The sequence below is a fragment of the Polypterus senegalus genome, chromosome 4, assembly GCF_016835505.1.
Source record: "Polypterus senegalus isolate Bchr_013 chromosome 4, ASM1683550v1, whole genome shotgun sequence".
Lineage (NCBI taxonomy): Eukaryota > Metazoa > Chordata > Cladistia > Polypteriformes > Polypteridae > Polypterus > Polypterus senegalus.
In genome coordinates this window covers 205,682,539-205,707,452 of record NC_053157.1, presented here as the reverse complement: position 1 = coordinate 205,707,452, position 24,914 = coordinate 205,682,539, and the positions used below count along the sequence as shown (strand labels likewise).

Here is a 24,914-nt window from a genome sequence, read left to right as displayed (position 1 = left end):
CTTTAATTTGACAAAACAGTCAGCTCCCTTAAATTAAGCTCATTTCCATGTAATACAGGTCTCCAACCTGGGTATTATGCTGTAGAGTGCTCGGATTTGATTGAGGAGACATCCTGTTAAACAAGCCGAGCTTTCTTTGAATCAATCAAAGCAGACCAAAGTAGTTTGATTATTTGTACAAAATAATCGATGACACTATTTCTCATTTCTTAATTGTGTTCTAAATAAAATAGGTTCGCAATAAAAAAAAATCATTCGGCCTACGAATCGCCGTTATATTACTAATGATTGAAATGCGTTAAAAAAAAACAAAAAAACTCGCAAGACATGAGGTGATCTTCGTGCATTTATAATAAACACCATGGTGAATTTCTAGTGGAAAGAAGGGGTGGTTCAGGTTTGGGCATTGCATACATTTCAGCGGTTTATTTTGGTAATTTTTTTAAAGCAAGCTGTCTTTTTCTATCATATCCTTGGTTATTCAGGTTTAAATAACATCGCACCTGTCAACAGCCCGAAATATAAATAGCAAAGTCTCTCGTCTTTCTTTCCAGCATCATATCTCTTTGAAATCAACATCATATACATTCAGCCTAGAACCTGGGTAACAGGATTTTAATTAAATATTCCAGAAGACAGCACAGTAGAATCAGTAACAAGTTTAGCTTCAATATTATTTCATACAAATAATAATCAGTCAATCATAATGACATCAAATTCTGGTTATACCCAAGCATCATAAGTGCAGATTGTTAACGTAATCTACTAACTTTTATTAGCTTTACATTTACATTAAATTCTATAGATAGATAGATAGATAGATAGATGTGAAAGGCACTATATAATAGATAGATAGATAGATAGATAGATAGGAAAGGCACATCCTACTTGATGATGTAAATAGAAATTAGTACTAACAATTATTTAAATAGTACATTTTAAAGAAATGCACCTCTAAGTGCTTTTCAAGACACAGAGATAGATAGATAGATAGATAGATAGATAGATAGATAGATAGATAGATAGATAGATAGATAGATAGATAGATAGATAGATAGATGCTCATGACACACGCATTTGTTTGTATTCAAAGAACTGGAAGCGACGGTTACATGTTTTCTGCATTAACCGAGATATCAAGCAATCACTGACACAATTCTAGACACTTTCATAATAAATCGGTTTCAGTTATTCTTATTATGGACCACAACATTTAGGTGTTAACAGTTGTTTCATCGGAGTTGTGAGGAGTACAAATAAGAAACCAAAGGAAGATTTTCTAAACGGTGTCTTTATATTTGTTTAAACAATAAAACTCAATACGTGTATGAAGTTTGTTCCTGTTAAAATGATTGTTAAATGTCTCATCCGTATAGTGTTAAATTCTACACGCAAGAACAAAAGTGTCCTTTGTATTTAGTGTCTACGCATTGACAAAGTTATAGGAAAGTATACTAATCACTGTATAATAATAATAATAATAATAATAATAATAATAATAATAATAATAATAATAATAATAATAATAACACGTGTGGGGTTTATTTTAATCTGCAATAGCATTAGAAGACCTGGGTTAGAATCACTTTTCCATTAAAATAAATAAATAACGGTTCATGAAAAGGTGAACAAATTCTGTCCGAAACTATTAGAATACATCGTTACTGATATAAACATTTAAACGGAAAGGCGCTCCCTATTAATTTTAACGGATAAGAGATTTTTTACTTTGTCGCGTTTTCTAAGCAAACTTAGGTAAACCATAATATTATTGATTTTTAAATAAGAGCACAACACTTGCCATATACTTCTCTGTTATTGAAGAAATACATATACTCTTAACTGTTACTTTTAAACAGAGTAGCCTAATAAAAAAAATAATTAAAGGATAGCATTCCACACAATTAAAAGTGATGTTGGCCGCACGTAAGGCTTTAAATATAAAATATGTGCAGTTTGCTTAGTTTGCGCTATTTTTTTAATTTATAATGGGCGTTGCAAATTACTTTTGGATCTACGTTCTTCATTTTCTATAACTTTTAACGATATTATCTTTAAAATCACATGCACTGCTTTTATGGTTTTGTGTATCACTCAAAGCCAATTTCAAATTAAAGGACGCATTTCGGACGCTGTATTTATGTGTTATATGATGTTTGCATAATGTCGGCTAAAGAATGAAAGTGCAATCCACAACAAACATCTGAGAACTCTGTGCCGATGATTGCGTTTAAAATGGATGTGCTTCACAAAAAAAGTCGCTACCTCAAGACTTCCCATCCAACCATCCATCCATCCATCCATTATCTAACTTGCTTAATCTTAGATGCTAAAACATTACAGTTTTAATTAAATTAGACAGCATACCCCCTATTAAACAGTGATGCGTCAAATTGAATTGAAATCGTGTTCTTAATAAAACAACAAATTAAACAAATTGGAATAATTTTAAACAAGCTGTGATATCAACAATGTTTATGTGTACCTTTTTGGTCAATGTCTATCTATCTATCTATCTATCTATCTATCTATCTATCTATCTATCTATCTATCTATCTGGAGGGTAACGAGATTATTTGCTCCTAAAGACGCTGTGGAAAATGTCATTCTACAATTTATACTTGAATCGCACGTGTTTCTAATGTTTTGCTTTCCTGGGCAGCAGAACCTGAACGCGGCTGAAACAGTGTGGGCTATTTCTTCCGTCTCGCTACAAAAAATATATCGAAGTCTGTGCAAAATGAGCGCTAGAATGAGATGCATTTACTTCGCTCTGTGTCAGACAACTGTGACACCAATAAAACGTAGTGTTATTTTGTGCAAGGATCTATCATTAGTTCACCCTGTATGACTGGCATTATTCAATGGCGAAGAATCAACTTGTACAATTTGTGAATGTACTGCCCTATCTTTGCTTAGTACTTAAGCAAGAGCATTACGAGAGTAGTAGAAAAAAATACCCTTCCAATACTACAGGATTTTTTTTTTTTTGTCTGGAGTGTGTGCTTCATACATGCTGCTGAGACTGCAGCTGATTCTACCGGCTCGTTTTGCTCCTTCTTGTAAACAGCAAGCTAATGTTTTGGGAAATGAGTGCAGCGAGATTCGATGTGACGTCATTCGTGACTCTAGCCAATGCTTTACCGCTGGGCGTGGCGCGTATTTAAATCAGTCCTCCTTTTATGGGTTAATCCCCGCCTTTCCCAAGTCCATGTGTGTTCTCCCGGGAACATCCAGCGTCCGAACCGGGAGAAGGTGCGTTCCTCTGGGACAGAGGGAGAATAAAGAGCCGGGGAGGGGAAGGTAGGCGATTTCAAGCTTACCCAATCCCCCTGCTCCCGAGGGACAAGAAGTCTTTCCAGGTTCATCTCTGCCTCTTGTTTGGTAATCATTTCATTTTACTCCTTTTTGAAGCAGGCGCCTGATTTATCTCCCTTTCCATTTCACAATTCCGTGCGCGTGTGCTGTGCTCCTTTTTCCGAACGTATTGAGAATTCACCCGTTTTTCTTTGCCTTTGGAAGATCTTACAGACATCTTCCCGGCTGATCATTCTCCTTTGAGATGGTTGATGTCTAGCTTCTGTTTTGTTATTTGTGTGTGCTTTTTTTCTCCTTAACTTGAGAAGAGCCTGGTCTTGTGCGCACGGAATCAATCACTTGGTCTGGGATCTAAAGCAATAAACCCCATAGGGAAATAAAGAAGTCGTCTGTGGATGCTCGCCGCTTTCTTTTTTGCACTTTGGGAAAGATTTTTCCGCTGTTAATTTAGGCGAACCTTTTGTTTGCAGAGGAGAGGATTATTTAGTTTTAATTTTGGTGTTAAGGAGAAGACCCACAAGGCTTTTCTGATGTTCTCTATCCAGGAAAGTCTCCCGCGGGGAGCGTTGACCATGAAAGAGGAGCCGTTGACCAGCGGAATGACACCGGTCAGATCGTGGATGCAAAGTGCAGGGATCTTGGATGCAAATACTGCAGCACAAAGGTAAATGCATTAGATTGTTTAGTTTTATTTTTATAAATGTAAGGTTGATCAAACGCACCTATGCACTCTGGTCTACTCTGTGGTATAGAATTTCGGTGTAGGGACTTTTATGGAAAAACTCAAATATTTTCAAAAGATTTCAAAATATTTTTATTCGAAATTCCTTGGATCTGTTTGTACAAAATTTATAACGGTTAGTGACTTTCAAAGTTCACTTTATGATACGTAGATTAGTTTAAACACGCGATCTCATGCTATATAGTTTATGATGCACGAAACGTGCTTAAAGCTATATTTTTGTTACTCCCTGTTCAAAACTATTTCACTCATTCACATAATCATTGCAAATCAATGAAAAAAAAAACACCCGTGTCACATAAGTTAAGAGATCTGCATGAAGTTTACATTTTCCATATATGCGTCAGGCATCTGTTTTCTCGTTTTCAAAACTTTCATTATGTTCCACAAGCAACGACAAATCTGTCTTCTATCAACAGTTGTAAAAGCATGTCTTATACATGTTGGTCATATAATTTTAAACGCTTGACTTCAGTGTCTACTCGTGGTCGATACAGGACACTCCACTTTCTGGTTAAGGATCCGGAGGCACGGATTATTGACAGGGATGCGTCTGTCAATCTTACTGTCCTAAAGCTCGCTGACGGTCCCCCTCCTCACTGGCGCTGAAGGAGCTGGACACTAAAGGGGAGAAAGCTTCTGGTCAAGTTCAAGGATATCAGTAGATTCAGCTTTGCGGAGGAATTTTAAATTAAATTATACCGCATTCCGCCCAGTTCATAGTACTGCGAAATAAAACGGAGGTGAAATACCGTTACTTTTGGAATCTGCGTTTTATTTTGCCGTTTGAGTCAGTTATATTCTGTGAAACTGCAAACAAAGTTGTAGACTTACATCAGTGAATGTATGTATCTATCTATCTATCTATCTATCTATCTATCTATCTATCTATCTATCTATCTATCTATCTATCTAAGGTTAGACAATAGCATTCTTTCCTTTACTCTGTACCTTTTTGTCATGGGTTAGATTTTTGCATACAACTTTTACTTATACATTATTTTAAGTATCTTTTAATGTTGACATTTGCTTAAGCGATACATTAGCACTTAGTGAACCAAGAGAGTCCCCCTCCCGCTCCCCCGTCAAACACCAATCGTTCTCATTATAGTAATTTATTGAATTTTATTCAAATTTTTTATAACACAAGAATGAAATATTATTTGTAAAGTCTTTTAATGATAATGTAGTAACAACATACTATTTAAATAAATATACATGCCAGAATATAATGAAGTATATAATGCCAAATTGATGGGCCATATTATTAACATTTATCATGCCCTTTGAATCTTTGAATTATTATTATTAGTAGTAGTAGTAGTATTGGAACTTATCTATTACTAAAACACCATAGGGAATGAAACAGATTAAAGAAAGCACATTCTCAGTGGAAAACTTATTGGATTAAGCAATTATTGACTGTAGCTGGTAAGGTTTTTTGTGAAAATTGGAAATAAAAATGCAAACTCATGCCCGTTTTAAACGTTGAGAAATTTTGTAGCATGAAACTTTTAAAAATATTGAATTGTTAATAGAGTGTATTTATCATGAAATTTATCAAGCCAGTAAAATCAAAATATAAAACTTTTTTCGTTATTGTGAAGATAAAGCAAGTTGAAACTTACACCTTTGTAGTGTTTTTCTTTTACTTTTTTGATATTTCAAGCCCACTTTCTTTCTTTCTTTCTTTCTTTCTTTCTTTCTTTCTTTCTTTCTTTCTTTCTTTTCCTTCCAAAAGATCTCAAACTAGAATGCAAAGAAGATGCTCCTTAAACTTTGGAAGTAGTTGCCCTGTGCACCTGGTCCTGAAGTGTCCCTGCTGGCTCGGCATTTTTAGCGTCCGCCCATCGTTCCGTTGGCAGACAGTCTCAGTGTCTTTGAGTGTTGCACACGCTCAGGTGGACACACAGGTGTCCCACATTTCACTTTTCCCTTCATGTTTTAACATTTCTCAAGCATACAATTCGGTCGTAATGGTCCAACAAGTGTTTTAATAACACTTTGTACGATGCATTTCAATAAGAGGCCTGTTGTTTTAGTTTTATCAGGAGAGCTATGTAATTTCTTTGAGGAGGATGTATAAATGGAAAAGAAAGAGGTCAAATACTGTAGCCATTAACCCGTTCTTTGAAAAAAACCTAATCGAAAACCTATGCTGCCAGTTTAACGGATTTTCCTAGGACCGTCAAAACGATTTAGTTATTTGCTGGATGTGTTGTATTTTCAGAATAAATTATATAAAGTAATGTGCTATACTTTTGATCTGGACTATTTTCATTTACATTGTAAGTGTTTTATTTATTTATTTAGCTTTTGATATCCAAAGACTTATGTTTTTGAAAACTTGTCGCACACATATGAGCTTTTATCGAACACAAATGACGAACAGGAAACTATCAATAGCATGGAGTCTTCGCTTCTTCAGCTAGAATATGTTGCGACAAGCAAAGGCGTTTTGATAACAACTGTTGTTACCTTTATTTTGCCATTAAAGCCTCCACAGTTCTTTTGACTTTGTGTATTCTGGGCCGTTTTTGAAAGCTTCGGTACCAGGATCAAATGTGATGCACTTCCTTCGTGTTTTAAACAAACTGTCTCAGAATCCTTTGCAATGTATCGATCCTTGTGCACTTGATAGAATAATTCAGGAGGATTTCCCTTGAAAGAAGTCGAACGTTAATGTCACTCGAAAGAGCGATTATGCAAAAAAGATCGAAAGGCTTCTTAAAATCGACCGGCAGTTAATTGAAAGAAAGAAAGAAAGAAAGAAAGAAAGAAAGAAAGACTTATTATAATCTCCTAACAGTTGGAAAGTAAGACAATTGAGATTTCAATTTGTTCTTTCACCATCTGCAAAAATAGTACAAATCATACTACTACTACTACTACTACTACTACTACTACTACTACTAATAATAATAATAATAATAATAATAATGTGCGTCTGTTTCTAACCTGTTTTTAACATTATACACAGTGATTCTTCTGCATTTTACTTTCTCTTACCGCGAAGTTTAATTTCAATATAGTTAATAATCACATAAATCTTTACTTTGTATAGCGCCCGGAGTCAATTGAAAAAATTATAGGAATTTTTTTATCATTTGGGTAGTGTCTGTTTTTTTTTTTGGCATAATGATGATTCCTCCAAATATGATATAAAAGCCATTCAAGTGCAGATTAAAATGTATATATGTTTTACCTGCTATGATAACCTTATAGAGAAATCACACAGATGAGACAGAAAATTAATTGTAATCTTTGTAAACCAATCATTTTTAGGATCATTTATACGACGAATAATCAACATATAGGAATCCCCGTTGACCAATGAGAGTACCAGATGAGTGCAACGTTCACTCTTGTAAAGCAAACGAACACATTTGTACTTTATCACCAATGCACTAGAACGCCAGTCCGTCTCATTTCATGTCTGTCGTTATTCACAAACAAAACCTACTGGCGAGAGTTCGTTCAGCTAAATGAACACAGACACCGATTTGTACAAGTAAATGTCATTGACATTAAAGTGTTATTCCTTCACTTTACACTTGGCTCTCAGTTATTTTGCAATTTAGACGCTTAGAGATCATGTACCTATCATTATCACGATGATTATGCAGTTTGTAAACTTGTTTTTTAAACATCTTGTGGGAGGTAATTGGAAATCCGAGATTTAACAGAAATAGGTATAAAAACGTTTATAATCTATCTATCTATCTATCTATCTATCTATCTATCTATCTATCTATCTATCTATCTATCTATCTATCTATTACTTTTTAAATAGTGAGAAGTCTATCTATCTATCTATCTATCTATCTATTTTTTACTTTTTAAATAGTGAGAAGTCTATCTATCTATCTATCTATCTATCTATCTATCTATCTATCTATCTATCTATCTATCTATCTATCTATCTATCTTTTACTTTTTAAATAGTGAGAAGTCAAGCAAAATGACACCTATTATAGGGGAACTAAAAAGATTACAATATGCTAACTTTCGAGAACATTTTGCCTGAAGAAGGGGCCAGAGATGGCTCGAAAGTTTTCATATTGTAATCTTTTTAGTTAGCCAATAAAAGGTGTCATTTTGCTTGATTTCTCACTACGTTCATAATTGCTAATGCGGTACAACATCCTAGTACTACTTTTTAAATAGATAATTTTGTGTAACTTTAATTTCACACAACTTTCAGAAAAAAAATACTTCATGCAGTATCTTGTTGTTAAAATATACATATTTAATAAAAAGACTTACTCGTATGTTATCTCTGTGAGCATCATACATGTTGCATGTAAAAGTATTTCATCTTTACAATAATATTTATTATTGTTGAATTTGACATTAATAGTAGAAATGAAGTACTTCAGTATAGTTTTTTTTTTTCTAAATCATAATCATAACCCTAAAATGCACTATTATGAAATTCAAAATTCTTAAAGTCTTCAAGCCCTATATTAATTGATACAGGGTCATTTTTGTTTTAAAATAATCAGACTGCAAATACTTATCTGTGATCACAAACTGATAAATACACATCTTAATACTCGTAATAAGCAGAATCGAAAAAGCAATACAGTTGTAAAGAATTTTAAACGCTCACTTTTTTCAATTGTACACATTTATATGTATATGTTTTAAGTACTTCAAATGTGGACTTGTTGTATTGTCTTCTTTCTAATACTAGAAACACTGCTATCTATCTATCTATCTATCTATCTATCTATCTATCTATCTATCTATCTATCTATCTATCTATCTATGAAATGCCATTACGTCCAACAACAAATAACAGCAATCAACTGAACAACATAACAAGGATTTTGAAATTCCCTGCTCCTCAGCAATTGGGATCAATATTTTAAAGTGATAAGCCCCTGAATCTGATTGTGGTTGTTTGACAATTGGTAACATTATTCACCATCGTGATTTATATGAAATGTAATTGTGAGTTGTATTAAGTAATAAGTAAATATATACCATAGATATTATGTTTGTTTTCATAAAGAAAAAGGTCTTTGTCATTTGACGTTGATCAAAAAAAGCAAAGGGATGATTCTTGTATAAAGAGAAGATGCTCTTATGAAGTGGGACATATTTGCTTCTGCTTCCATAAACTACAAGGTCCATTTTAATTCAGACGTCATTATGATTTTTATGTATTTCACTTAAAAGAAACATTGCCAGTGATGTTATTCTTACGTATCAATGACTCTCAATAACAGTACTAGTGTTCCATTTATTATACTTATTGACATTTTGGGGACATCTTTTTAAAAAAATGTATTTTAAAGCCATATATTTGAATATGGGGTTTCTAAATCCTTTTGGGCTAAGATATCTGGAAATGCTGCAATGAAATAACATCATTGTTGAAAGGCCCTTAAATGATTTTTTTCAAGGCATTTCCTAATTTACTATCCAGAAATGCCTGCGCAGTTCAAGAGTGTGTGAGTGAGGCATGAGCTTGCATGGTCAGAGACAGAGAGGCTGCACAGGATGAGCTGTAGATGTTGAATTATAAAAGAAGATAAGAAAAGAAGTATAAACAAGACATTTGTATAGTTTATGTTGGTAAAACATAGACATTGTAGACTAGTAATTCTCAAGAATAATAAGAAATGAGCCCTTCCTAGCAGTGACTTCAGTTTGTTTGAGAATGGGAGATTTTCCTTCTTTTACCTTACGTGTTAAGTGTTCAGGCAGTGTTTTCAATCAGCTACTAGTCCAATTGATCTTCTGGGATAGTTTAAGGACACTTTTTCTTTTTTCAGCCCACATTTGGAAAATATAAAGCCTTTAGCAGCTGGGCAGTGGACTATAAGGCGATTGCATAACTGAGAAAATCTGCTTTAATTTAGTCTTTATTTTGGCTGCAATATGATCTTATTCATGGAAGAGAAACAATCTGCTCAAATAAGGTGTCTGAACTTTTGAGCAATAACCTGAAAGGTGGTTGATTATTGGACTTGGGAAAAAAAATAAAACTCAAAGTTAAACTAAGTGTTCATCAGCAGAGTTCTGAGTTATTACATTATCTCCACACATATTTTCTCCATAATTCCTGCTATGTGTGCTGTTCAGAATGTACTAGAAACAGTGTCATTTTGGAAAGTGAAGGAATGAACCTTTCAGAAACAGCTTTTAAAGTACCTGGGCAGTGCGGTGAACAGTCCTTGTGATAATGATTTGTATTTGGCTGCGTGTCTGTTGGTTACTAATTAGCAGTTAAACAATCCTAATGTGAAGCCCGGTATGATTATACCAGACAGTACCGGTGGTTAGCCTTACTTTAAAACAATTAAACACACAACTACTGTTATTTCAGATTACATTGTGCCTCTTTTTTTAATTGGCCATTGTCTTGTTAATTATCGAATTAGTAGATTATTGCTTAGATTCATATTATATCATTTTAAATAGCAAATGAAAACATGCATAGAAAGAAAGAAAGAAAGAAAGAAAGAATAGTGAAAAATCAAGAAAACATTTTCCACGATAAATAATAATTCCAGCGAGGAAAAAAATCAGACAACATCAAATAGGGATTTCATTTCACACTTTGAATTTGACAAAACAAGTTCAGCTCTATTAATTGTACCAGCTGCCTCAATGACACAACATACATATCCAAATTATACGTCATTTTAGTAAAAAGTCTATTCTAGGTGAATTTGGGCATTCACAAGGGATACAAACATCTCATTTAAGCAACAGTTTTTATTGATGTAAGAGTTTTAGAAAGATATTTTACAGAGTCTATATACAGAAAGACATAAAAATAAATTATACTGTATGTATAATAATGATCTGTAATTTACTATTTGTAAAATAATGAAAAAGCAGTATAATATTTAAAATATAATGACAGTGTATAACATTTCAAAATGAACATATGAAAGAAAAAACAAAAGTGTATAGCATATCAAAATGAAAGAAAGTTAATTTCTTTTTTCTAAAAAATAAGGCGTAAATATTATATGAATCACTTTTTTATACAGTGCCTTTCTAATCAGCACTCAGTTCCTTAACATAATAAAAATGTTCCACCTTTCTCAAAAGTTCATAAAAACTGAACTGGAGACGATTCTAAACTTTAAAGATGAGTAACACTTCCATTCCTTTATTTCATCTTTTTTCCTGTACTGCTAGATTAGTTTGTCTATCTATCTATCTATCTATCTATCTATCTATCTATCTATCTATCTATCTATCTATCTATCTATCTATCTATGAAATGCCATTACATCCAACAACAAATAACAGCAATCAACTGAACAACATAACAAGGATTTTGAAATTCCCTGCTCCTCAGCAATTGGGATCAATATTTTAAAGTGATAAGCCCCTGAATCTGACTGTGGTTGTTTGACAATTGGTAACATTATTCACCATCGTGATTTATGCGAAATGTTATCTATCTATCTATCTATCTATCTATCTATCTATCTATCTATCTATCTATCTATCTATCTATCTATCTATCTATCTATCTATCTATCTATCTATCTATCGGTCTGTCTGTCCATTTTTTTTAATTGAAAATACATTTTTTCTATAAAGAACACTCACATGGCTGCACGTAGCACGTGTCAATTCAACAGTTGTCCTTCCAATACAGAATGCATCCTGCTGTTTTTATCCATCCATCCATTCCAATCCTGTACCTCCAGTATTTAATTCAGGTTCAGAGATGCTTCAGGGAAGCTGCAGTGTTTCCTGATGTTTCTGGACACAAAGCAGGAATCAAACATGAATGGCACCCATGTTCAGAATCAATTTCGTTTCGCCATTTCACTTTGGGATGTGGGGTGGGGATCCGAAAACAAGTTCAACTTTATTAATTGCCTCATTGATAGACCACCCATCTACATGCATATCCAAACTACAAGTCATTTTATAACAAAATCTATTTCTAGGTACATTTGGACATTCACAAAGGATACAGACATCTCGGTTAAACAACACTTTTAGAATTTTAGAAAGATATTTGAAAGATTTAAAGATATTTTTAAATATATTAAATGTTAATGTAAAAACAGGGGGGAGCAGGCAGACCACACAAACACCACCGAGCTCAGCTTCAGGCCCAGTCTTCTGGATCTGTGACTACTGGGCCACCATGTTTTATACTTCTCTGTCTCTTTATGACTCTTATTAAAGCTCAGCTGTGAGGACAGCGGGTCATGTTCTCTAATGCAGATCATAAGACTTTTCAGAATGTTCTTTTCATTCTCCATCACAACTAGGTCTTTGCTTTTTTATTTAGTAATCAATTGATTCAGGCTCTAAATGTTTCTGTACAGCTAAGTGCTCATTCATTCAGCAGTGTACAGTATTGTTCAGTTTCTTTAAAGATCAACAGGTGACCCGTTCTGTCACAGGTCTTCACAGCAGCAAGGGCTATAGTTACTACAAGTCAGGCAAGGCCTTCATCTCCTGCTGTAAGCTACACTTTGTAAAAGATCATCGAACACGGCAATTTCAAGGATTTTGTCTCTAAGAGAAATTATCTCTCTGAATCAGTGGAATAAATCTTCAACATGATGGCTTAGCACATAAACCGTACTCTAAACCGTTGTGGTATAGATCACCTCATTTAGGTAATTCCATCTCCATAAACTATGTTTGTGAATACATATTTTGACCACATTGTATACATTGTACATGTATAATTCACTGGGACAGTAATATTCTATATCATCAAAAAAGTCAGTTCAGAATTTTTTTCAGAGTTTGGCAAGAACTCATTGACATCATTCTGAAGTAAAAGTCTTGCCCTTGTGCTAAACCTTTTTATTTTATTTGACATTTTCTCCTGTTTGAAGAACAATTTTAGGTGTTGCTCGCTTTTCTCGGAGTTTTATGGATTGCCTTTGGAACGTATTTTTGTACTTTTTATGTTTTCTTCTTATTTGATTGTGTTATTTTTAACAAATTTATAAAAATGTATATATTGTGAGTGGATGTGTGTCATAGATGTGTAGCCTCGGAGTGGTGGCTGTGTGATCAGAATGTTGCCGGTTCAAATCCCGTAAATGCCAAAGGGGACTCTGCTCTGTTGGGCCCTTAAACTAGGCCCTTAACCTGCAATTGCTGAGCGCTTTGAGTAGTGAGAAAAACTGCTATATACAGTAAATGCAAAGAATTATACTGGAACCCTGTCCAGGGCTGGCTCCTTCCTTCATCTCAATGCCATTGTGATAAGAGGCTCTGGCAGTCCATAACCCTGAAAATGAGGGATAAAGAATGTATACTGATATAAAATGAATGAAGGTGAACAAATGATTTCAAATCAAATGTCATTCTCTAGCATAGTAGTGCATTGTGTTCTATGGAAGATAACACGTCTTAAAAAATCTGCCATGTATTATTGTGTAGTAAGAAAAACTGGGAGAGTTTTGGTGAAGTAATCCAGTTGCGCTACTATGTATGATGGCCTGAACCTGACTTTAATGGAAGGCTAATTACCATGTATTTAGTTAAGTAAAAAGAAAGGCTGTGGTCTCCTTACAATGTTATTATCAAGGCTAATTACTTAAACATATACTGGTTGTAGCTGCAAGAAAGAGAAATGACATCCTGAAACAAGTGCTTTATTTTAGCAGAGAAATGTGCAAACAATTAGTCAGTGACTGCACAAGAAATCTATCATTTATAACCTCATTAGAGCCATACAGGTGACCAGCTAATGGCTTCAGCTGCAGGCTACTAATTATATCTCTAAATGTTTGCGCGGCTCTGGCGAGTGGTGGCGGTGTGATTTGTGGTGCCGTAAAAAGGCAGGTGTGGCTCTGCTAACCCACCGGTATGCTGGCAGCATGAAATTTTAGGGTTTAGAGGTGATACGAAGGAGGGGACATGTTACGCATAAAGTGTACGGCCACTGATGCTCACACTTTATTTTCAGATATTTTCAAATCAAACGACTCCAAAAACAAACACACCCGGTGAATTCAGCAAAATGCTAGTCTGACATTTGCTTTACAGTGTCTTATTGCATCTGGAGAATAAGGAGCTCCAAACACTACCCTTTGCGAAAGGCCATCTCAGTTCAAATCCAGAAGGAGGAAGCAGAAGCACTTATTATTATCTGTGGCTTCAAATACAGCATAGTAATATTCCATAATTACACTATCATAGTCAAGGCCAACTGCCTACAATTAAAGTCATTACTATCACATTTGACACAGGCATCTATTTTCATAGGCATTAAATGTTTCTGTAAGCAGCACACACATTTTTTTTCTGAATTATCTGAGCTGTGAAAATGCATTATAGAATAGTTTGCATCCGAGTCCATTTTTGCCAGTTGTCATTGAGAAGCCTATTTCTGTCAAAGAACAGCATTGTACAGTAAGCAAGAAAAACTAAGACATTAACAAATATGATCATATAAATGTATCTTGACATTTTCATTCCTTATTAAATATAGATAGATAGATAGATAGACTTCTCACTATTTAAAAAGTAATAGATAGATAGATAGATAGATAGATAGATAGATAGATAGATAGATAGATAGATAGATAGATAGATAGATAGATAGATAGATAGATGTAACTTTAAAATAAAGGTTTACAATAAGGATATGTTTTTAAAAAATCATATATAAAATAATTTAAGTGTAAAAACTACATTGCTATATAAAAGTGTCAACATTAAAGTGGTTTATATGTTATCACTCATGTCAACTTTATTTTTTCACCTGATCCTTATCCTAGCAGGTTATATGAGATGTGTGCAGTGCGTTAAAAGCATTTATTTGGCTTACCAATTGGACAATTTAAAACAATGTGTTAATTCCAAGTAGCGCCTTGTGATGAAGACAGCACTTTACTGTACAGTAGTTTCTTGAAAGGGATAAATACTTACAAATGGAGTGCACACAAAATGAAATAATCTTTGTTGTGTCCACTCTGGTAATCAGCGATGGCAAACATTTTGTGGTTTCAGATAGCTCCTGAATGACTAGAAGAATTTTCATATGTGCCTTAATTAAGTTTAGAGCAAAACAGTGAAGCTTTGAATAGAGTAGATGATTACGTTTTTGGGCTCAAACCCTTTTATCCAGTTATTGTCTATGTGAAGTTTGCAAGTTTTTATCTGTGTCTATGCAGGTTTCCTTCAAAAACTTTGGACTTCCTTTCCTTAACAATATACAGGCTAGGTTAAAATGTAAATAGAATCTATTAATGATACAAATCTTAAATTCTTAATATGTATATACATGAGTTATTCATAATGAAACTCTGAAATCTATACACTGTAGTATCCTTCATGGAGATCAGCACCACAAAATACACAAGTATATATTTTCTCCTTTCACATTTATGAATAACAAACTCTGTTTATTTATTAAGATTTTCCTAAATTTTTCTCTTTTCTATATCCTGTGCGTATAAAAACAAGTTTATACTATTTGCACATATGTGCACACCTTCCTTATTGGATTTATTCAATTACAACTATTCCAACAGTACATAACGGAGGGTACACTGCAAAAAATGCATATGCAAAAAGTAAAGGAAAAAAAACTTTAAATGGGAATTGTTTCGCTTTTATTTAGCAAAAAAATCTGCCAACAGGGTAAACAAAATTTAGTTGACAAGTTTTTTTAAAGTAAGCCAAATAATTGTAAATGCAATTTTTTTTGACAAGTCAATAATTCTTACAATAAGGAAAACAAGATTTCATGTCACAATATAGATACTTTTCCACTTGCTTAGATTTTATTTTTTGTAGTGTAAGTGATGCCACGCTAAGAGATAGCGATGAGCAAACCCAGCTGAATTAACGTTGTCTCAAGTTTTGCAAAAAACCCTCAAAAGTCTGAGAATTTGTCAATGGGGAAGGTGAAACTAAACTAGTTTTGAACGGATTACATAGGTGCAATGGTCTTTTAAGAATCTCTGAGGCCTAGGGAAGCATCTTCCCACTATGCCGGACTGATTATTTTGGCAAAAAATGTGACTTGAGTTGTGAGGCTGAAGTGCTGACCACTACACCACCGTACTTTATCTCTCTCCACATCTCTTGCACTCTTATCACTTCAACTAACTGACACCCACATAGCCTGAGATTCAAGGGATGTGTGTTATGTACTCGAAAGGCTGTCCCTGTCGCAGGCTAATCTGCCTACATAACAAAGAGCATAGCATGCGTGATCCAGCAGTGAAGCTAAGATATACGATAAATCTACGCAGAACAATGAAATGTTTTCATCACATTTTCAATATGTTCAGCCAATGTATCCATCAAATAAAATACTGCAAGTTATATATTCACATGCACAGTTCAGATTAAGCTGTACTGTAAAGGTTAATGTTGAATTAATTTTTTTTATTTTTATTTTTTAAGCACATGTGGGGTTCAAATCCCCCCGCATATAGCAGATTTGGCAATGCCGCAAAGTGTGATGTGGATTATGCATACAGTACATGCATGTATGATGCCAATTGGGCAGGTATCGCAGATCGGGTAGTGACATCCCCCATCACAACATTAGTTGCTACAGCTATGTTAGGTCAGGCTGGCCTCACAAAGCATCATAAAACTCTAAGAAAAATAAGCCAGCCACCCAGCAAAGTTTCATGGAAAAATTCAGCAAGAAAGCTCACTGGCATACCCGCCAAATCCACTGCGAAAAAATGCTTTGGTGAATTTCGCCGATCAACACTAGAGATAGTCAGCTGCTAAGAGGGACCATCACAGTTAGAAATAGAGCTACCGGAGTTCTCCTTTAGTTTAACTGTCTGAAAATGGCCGCCAATAATCCCAATGCCTCAAGTCTGTGTCCCACTTGTGGTATCTCAGGGAGGGCAAGCGGCTGAAGGGAACATCACTCTAAGCGAACTGCTGAGCAGATATTTCCTACTTGTGTTTGCAAGTGTATCTCCAGATTATATCAGATTACATCACGTACCAAGCCATAATATTCCCAAGCATGCTTAATCTAATTCAGAGTCACAGGAAGCCCAGAGGCTATACCAGCAGGGCAAGAAACAGCTCTGAACAGAGCCCCATTCCTCAAGTGTGTAAATATATATAAATAATAAATTAAATAATTGTAATTGTTTTCCAGATTCGTGATATGCAATATACATGTATGTATTAACAAATCACCAGTGTGCATGTAAATCTGTGGTATGATGTATTGGTGTCCACTCCTGGGCTGTAACTACTTCATCAAATAAAGCAGAGAACAAAAGATGGACAGATGGAGGTACGAACATTTGCATGTTTCTCAAGTAGTGTATCCATATATCTAATTATAAATATATCCTAATTCTTGCACCACTGAAATATATTTTCCCTGCATTTTACAAGGTTTGACTTTGCTGTTTTCTATCTGAAATCATCTCCGAATATTTAAGTCAACAATCTACAAATAAATAATCTGACATTTCACTGTCTTTCCGCATGCCTTATCATTCTGCTCGGCAAAGAGCAATTAAAGAGGTAAAAAAAAAAATAAAGCTCAAAAACAAGGCTTTCAAAAAAGATGTGCATATGATCATCTTACATTCACTAATTGATTTAAATGCTTTCATTTTTATTGAAAAACCTTTTAGCTAGCAAGTTATTACATTTGTGACTTTTGGATGTGTTGATTTTATTTTGCATAACAGTAATGGAAGTGCATTTTGCTTTCAGAAAAGTCAACTATATGCACTTTCTCAATGTGCTAGTAAAAACTTTTAAAGCAGTCATTAAGTATTAGGAAATAAAAGAAAGAATTAGCATTTTTGTAATTGTTTTTATTGAAATTATTTTCTATAAATTTATTGCTGATCAGGTAGCTTACAAATGTATGCATACATTTGTAATATAATATTAATGTGACGTACATGTAATACATGTAATATAATATTAATATCAAACAGTAGCAAATAGCAACAGTAGACAAAAAAATGTTATATAATTTTAAATGAACTGGCCACCTGTTATTACAAGCAGCATATTATCAAGTTAGACATTTATGAATTTGAAACGTTTAAAACAAAGAAGTATGCTTTACAGACAGAAGCCAACTTCCATTGCTCGTTTCGCTCAGAACAATTATATTTGTGTTTCTAACTTTAACATAACACAGTGCATTTTTAAAAAATTCTTACAAGCAACTATAGCTTCTAAAAAAGGTGATGCAAAATATTCATGACTTTTTTTTTTTGTTGCTATTAATAATTTAATACATGGAAAAATCAAAATACCTGTAAATTAAAATGATGTTTCCAGATGGAAAGATTGGTGGTTCATAGTGTTGCTACAAAGCAATAGGAACTGGGCTTCAGTTTACATGAGGAGTTCTCCATGTGTCCTTATGGGTTTTGTTTGGGTGTTCCAATTTCCTCCCATCTCACAAAACTATGGATGTTATTTCAATCAGACCAGTATGAATGTGCGTGGGTGAGCGAGTGTGCTATGTGACGGACTGGCAGCAAAAAACGGCTGGAATCGACCCAGGATACTCAACAGCCATGGAATAAAAAAGCAGCTTTAGAAAGTGGATGGGTGGATGGCTTCCTGATGCATAACCTCAGTAGTTTTTTTTTTTTTTTGTATTCATTTTAATGATACTGGCTTTTTTAATTTGTTAATTTTATGGAATGAAAATGGTGTGTCGAAATCTCACAAAACATAGTTTACAGCTAGCACTGATTTAAACGACAATATTGGCATCAATATAAATAATGAAGCATTCACACAGCAAACTAATTCAAGGGTCGTTTCAGCCTAGCATTTAGTCCCAAGAATTAAAGCATCAGTTGCTGGATGATATTGGAAACAATCAATCAAATAGTTTACTTTCATATAGAATCTTTAATAGTCAGATATTTTATAGCACCATCATTACAACAAGATAGTGAAGTGCAGTGAATGACAGGAATACCCGATGAATTTACATTATACTAACCACCGCATTGAACTGATTTAGTCCTGTCGATGTGTTTCACTAAGCAGTTTCCTTCCTGTTATACACTGAACAAACATCTTTTGTACTTCTAACTAATATTTACACTTTGAAGTGCTTCAGGGTCAATAGAGTTTTTAATTGAAAGAGTAGCCATGCTGGCAAATTCCTCTTTTCGTGTTCTTTGACTGCCATCATCATCTATTTTCCAGAGAAACTGACGGGTGCTTCAGAAATTCTGCTCTACACTTAAGTCTTTGGCAGATTTGAGTAGAATTGCCTTGTTTTAAACTTGCTGCTTTGAACTGTAAAAGAATCAGAAAGTGGAAGCACTACAGTCATTAGTTTAAAATCTCCAAGGGTTACTTAAGCAGTGCACTTTGTCAATCCACATCAAGGAAGAATATTTAGTAAAAGCCCCCACTCTAAAATGTATGTGATTTGTATTTCTCTGTGTTTATTTATTTAGTTAGTTAACTGAATAGATATTTTAAATGCAGTGGCAGTGCTTTAATGATTGCCTATTTTAAAATTTCCACTTTAAGATTTGTCTTGTACCCAGACTTCCTTTTCCTTCTTTTTCCTGCACATGGTGGTTTTGGAAATGTTTGAGTGTTTAGAGATAATGATGTTCTATCTATCTATCTATCTATCTATCTATCTATCTATCTATCTATCTATCTATCTATCTATCTATCTATTATATAGTGCCTTTAATCTATCTATCTATCTATCTATCTATCTATCTATCTATCTATCTATCTATCTATCTATCTATCTATCTATCTATATAGTGCCTTTAATCTATCTATCTATCTATCTATCTATCTATCTATCTATCTATCTATCTATCTATCTATCTATCTATCTATCTATCTATCTATCTAGTTGCCTAGTGCTGGGGAGCTCGCGAAGCACAATAGTTTGTACACAGTAAAGGGCTCTAGGATTCACAGATTCAGATTTTTGAATCAGCCAAAATAATAAAATTTTTAGGGTGCAATGTTAAATGCAATAGAAAATGGCTGATCTTTTAAACTGCTCTGTAAACTTATGGAGCTCTATTGTACGATCAAAATTGGTGGTGTCATCTATCTATCTATCTATCTATCTATCTATCTATCTATCTATCTATCTATCTATCTATCTATCTATTATATAGTGCCTTTAATCTATCTATCTATCTATTATATAGTGCCTTTAATCTATCTATCTATCTATCTATCTATCTATCTATCTATCTATCTATCTATCTATCTATCTATCTATCTATTATATATCCTATCTATCTATCTATCTATCTATCTATCTATCTATCTATCTATCTATCTATCTATCTATCTATCTATCTATCTATCTATCATTTTGACACATTTAAGTACAATACAATGGCCATGGAGGAATGCCTGGTCTTTTGGCCTGGGAACCCCTGTAAGTTTATTTTCTCCATCATGCGTTGTGTCCAGAGTTTTTATTTTCCATTGCTGTCTGGCCAGTTTACAAGTGTTAGGGTTAACACGTTAAAAATAGCATGCGTTACGTACTCAGATTACTTTTTAAAGTAGCAAGTAACCTAACAAAATATTTACTTTTTTGAAGTAAAATTTCCTGCATTACTGTGTTACTATAGAAGCTTATTCCCGACACTCTAAAAAATAAAAATGAGAATGTGTGTTGCATGCAGTCAAGTGAAAAGTTATGAGTATACATTTAGTCTGCCCAGTTTAGGGTCACCGGGAGTCAGTGATTATTATGTGAAGCAAGAAACAAACATGGAAGGTGCGGTCCTTCGCAGGGCTCAGTCACACAGCCAAGCAGTAAAGACTGTGCTGCATGCAATCCAGTAGCAGAAACCTTATTAATCAAGTGTCAGTTTAGTTTCATCCGTCTGTTTGTTATAGATATGTTGAAACAGTGTGATATGGAGGCACAGCAACCAGCGTTCATATTGTGAATCTTCAGGCGCTCACATTGGGAATGGAAAAAAGGGGATGATAGCTATTTACTTTTCAGCACATGAAAGACTAAAAATATTTATAAAACACAAAAAGGTTCTCATGTGGGTTTAAGATTTAATCAGTGCCTGAAGTGGAAATAAATAAGTGTTGATATTCTCTGCTTTTGTGTGCTTCTTGGTCCTCCTCACAATGTATTTTAAATTTTACGTGAATTCTTAATCGAAGATGGTGTGTGGCCCCCTCAAGTTCTGAGCAAGATGATATACATACACTCGATCAGAGAGGGACGGGAGACTCGGGTTCCCTCTTAGAGTGTCCATCAGGGTGTAATTTATAAATTAGATCGGGGTGTGAGGGGTTTAGGTTGTCCCCCTTGGAGCTTCAGTCAGATGATACTCATACATTAAATAGGAGACAGGGAGGTTTAGGTTACTGCGGTGGGCTGGCGCCCTGCCCCGGGTTTGTTTCCTGCCTTGCACCCTGTGTTGGCTGGGATTGGCTCCAGCAGACCCCCATGACCCTGTAGTTAGGATATAGCAGGTTGGATAATGGATGGATGAATGGAGGTTTAGGTTAGAGTGGGATATGTCAGTATGCCACCATTTACTGCCAGTACACAGAGAGATGAAAAATAGAATAAAGCCAGGAAACCGTACCTCCATTTCAAAACACTCGATTTAATGAGAAATGGTAGGCCTTTGACATGTGCAGTTTTTCATACAAAAGAATAAAATGTAATGCAAAAGTAATGCACTGTTTGTAACACATTACATTTTATAATACGTACCTATATAATTTATTTAGTTAGTTATTTGTAAGTAATGAGTTATGTAACAAAGCTACTTTTATAAGTAATTGTTTCCCAAACACTGCCTTTGACCTTAGCATTATTTTCACATTGGGAACTGACTTTGCCACTATAACCACACTGAAAAAAGTATAACCTCTATTTAACTTAAAATAATTAAGGTAATGATTCACACTTAATATTTTCAATCTGAACCAATATAATTCTTTGTATTCTATTGAACCCACAATTATTAAGATGAGGCAAATCATTTAGTGTCATTGGGTGTAATTCACTTGTTTTATACTGAAGTAAATCTATTTTTTAAGTTGTTACAATTTAAAATGGTTTATTGGTCGTAACCTGTTTTTATGCTATGAGAAATATTATGAACATAAAACATTCCAATGCTGTACTTTTTACATTTATTTAAAAATCTAGTGCAAATACACAAGCATTTTGCAGTGTAAATCTTAAATATACAACGAAAAATTATTAAATGTTTCTACAGCTTTCTTGAAAGTATTATTACGAGTTCTTATACTTTATTAGAAATCCTCCGTTATAAAAATCTCCTGCTGAAAATGATCAGACCTGTAAAGCCACATCCACTCCACCCAGAAAAGAGTTCTTTTCTGGCAGTTGGAAAGCCATCACGCTGGAAAGTTCGACCGGAAGAAAATACAAACGGCCCCTCCTACACACCACACGAACAACCTAAAATATTAGGTTAACTGAAATAAGATTTTTATGTTTATTCCCCCCACAGTAACTTACTTTGGTACAAACAATTTTTTTTTACTTTGATTGAGATCTGAAACCAAATATTTCAAGCTACAACACTAAATGACTAATCTTAAGTTGTTTGAAAGGGAAAATATACGTTGAATGAACAACATCAATGTTATACTTTTTTCAGTGCATTTAGTGACATTTCTTCAATTGTAATTTGTCTATTGTAATTTGTAAAACACTTTGAGGTATTTTCTGTATGAAAACGTGCCATTTAAATGAAAGTTACGTTCCAGTATTTGACAATATGGGACTACATTGAAAGAATAAAATGAAGACTGTCAGTCAGGCCATTTTACAAAGAACAGGATGAGAGTCGACAAGCAAAATCAAATAAAATAGTGTCAACAATTAACTTTCTAAATATTACTTAATTTGTTTGAAAATTTAACAGCAGAATATAACTAAATCCCACTGACTTTTTTTTTCCCTCACAAACACATTTTTGTTTTCAAAAGTGGTTCAGGCTACGGCTGGGTTACAGTTAGTTAATAATATTAACCTCTCATTACATCAAATTTGAGATTTGTAAAGCGACACATTTATACTTTTTATAAGATGAAAACAAAATCGGGTGGAATTTTGACCCAGTGGTTAAAGGAAGACGGCTCCAGAATCCTGACTTAAAATCCTGGCTTGGTAGTTAAATTTTTCACATTCTGCTCATGAGCATTTTTACAGGTGATCCAATTTCCTTCTATATATTAAAGAAATGAAGGTTATGGTATTTTAATTGGCCCATTTTTCAATGATTGTGGTTTATGTATATGAGTGTGCTTTGTTGTGGACTGAATCTCCTTCAGATCCCACTTTGTGGAAAACGGCTGTTGGGATTTGTTTTGTTTTCCTGCAGTTCTGCTCTGGAATAAGCAGGTTTGGAAAAATAATGAATCAAAGACTGTAGTACTAGGGTGTTGTACCGTTTTAGCCATTATGGATGCAATGAGAAGTCAAGCAAGATGACATCTATTATAGGCTAACTAAAACGATTACAATATGCAAGCTTATGAGGCAACTCTGGCCACTTCTTAAACTGCCTGAGGAAGGCGCCTGAGTTACCTTAAAAGCTTGCATATTGTAATCGTTTTAGTTAGCCTATAAAAGATGTCATTTTGCTTGACTTCTCATTGAATCAAAGATGGAAATATAATGTTATTACAAACTTTTCTTACAAATAAAGAAATGTATTGCTCATTATTGAACCTCACTACTAACTGATTGCTCAATTTATACTACAAACATATTATCATCCATTCTCTATTTGTTTAAAACGCCAAACCTGAAAGCTGAGCCCACTTGAGTGCTGTAAAAAGAGAACACTCTGCTCAGTCTTGAGTTGCAGGGAACAAAAGCTCCTGATCTCAAAAGGCCTGTCTTTGTGAACTTACACTATCACATCTTCAGACAGTTCTGAAAGTCCTCGTGCATTTGCTGCCCTGCCATTTTGACACTATGAAACCCTCAGTCATCTTAAAAGGCGGCACTTTCCAAACTCGTATTAGCAAGGCAGATAACCTCAAAAATCTCCAATATGTGGTGATTTCAATAACATCTTGTTTGAATCCAGGGTGAGACCAGGGCTGTCTTACTCTTACTTGTATCAAACTTAGAGCATTAAACATTTCATCCATCCATCCATCCATTATCCAACCCGCTATATCCTAACTACAGGGTCACGGGGGTCTGCTAGAGCCAATCCCAGCCAACACAGGGAGCAAGGCAGGAAACAAACCCCGGGCAGGGCGCCAGAACACCGCAATTAAAAGTTTCAGTGATGTCATTTTATCATCTTGCACAACTGAAGTTATTACAATTTGTAGACAACAATAATCTCAGAAGACTTCATTTCAAAGTTTTGTTCCTCAAGATCAGCTAAATAAATAAATAACATTGCAATCAACTGGTGTTCCACTGAGGGTCAGTTTCTACCTTGTATTGTGATACAGCAAGGATCAACTGTTGTCTTCTGTGGCTCAGTCTTAAATTAAGTATGGAAATTAAATGAATCAATAATAATCCAAACATTTTAATCTTAAACCCACTTAATCCAATTTCAGGATCTCACGGAGCAGCCAAATAATATGCTCATAGCACACCGCAGACAGAACAAAGGTGCTCAACACAGGTTGAGCGTCATACCCTGTATGGCTACTGTATCATCCATTAATAATAATAATAATAATAATAATAATAATAATAATAATGCTCATGGGGATAAAATGGTTTCCATTAATTTCTCCAGTTTACTAGAGCTAGCCAGATCTTTATGTGTATGCATAAGGGAATATATTTTTAAAATCAGCCTTAGAGAAATGTTTACCACTCTTGACAAAAAGTTTGTCAAGATTTATATTTTTCAGAAATTGAAAGTTAAGTGCAATGCAATGAAAGAAT

The 24,914-nt window shown here is 34.3% G+C and overlaps 1 protein-coding gene across 9 annotated transcripts in view; it reads left to right on the top strand.

Annotated features, from left to right (window-relative positions):
- Positions 1–3,230: 3,230 nt before the first annotated feature.
- LOC120527927 (transcription factor COE3-like) overlaps positions 3,231–24,914 on the top strand; it is a 411,253-nt gene continuing 389,569 nt past the window's right edge. For 8 of the 9 annotated variants that reach the window (XM_039751890.1, XM_039751886.1, XM_039751883.1 and 5 more), the window contains exon 1: positions 3,398–3,982. In XM_039751890.1, coding sequence (XP_039607824.1) covers positions 3,849–3,982 — 134 coding nt within the window. In that variant the 5' untranslated portion in view covers positions 3,398–3,848. The other variant, XM_039751885.1, reaches the window with a different exon arrangement.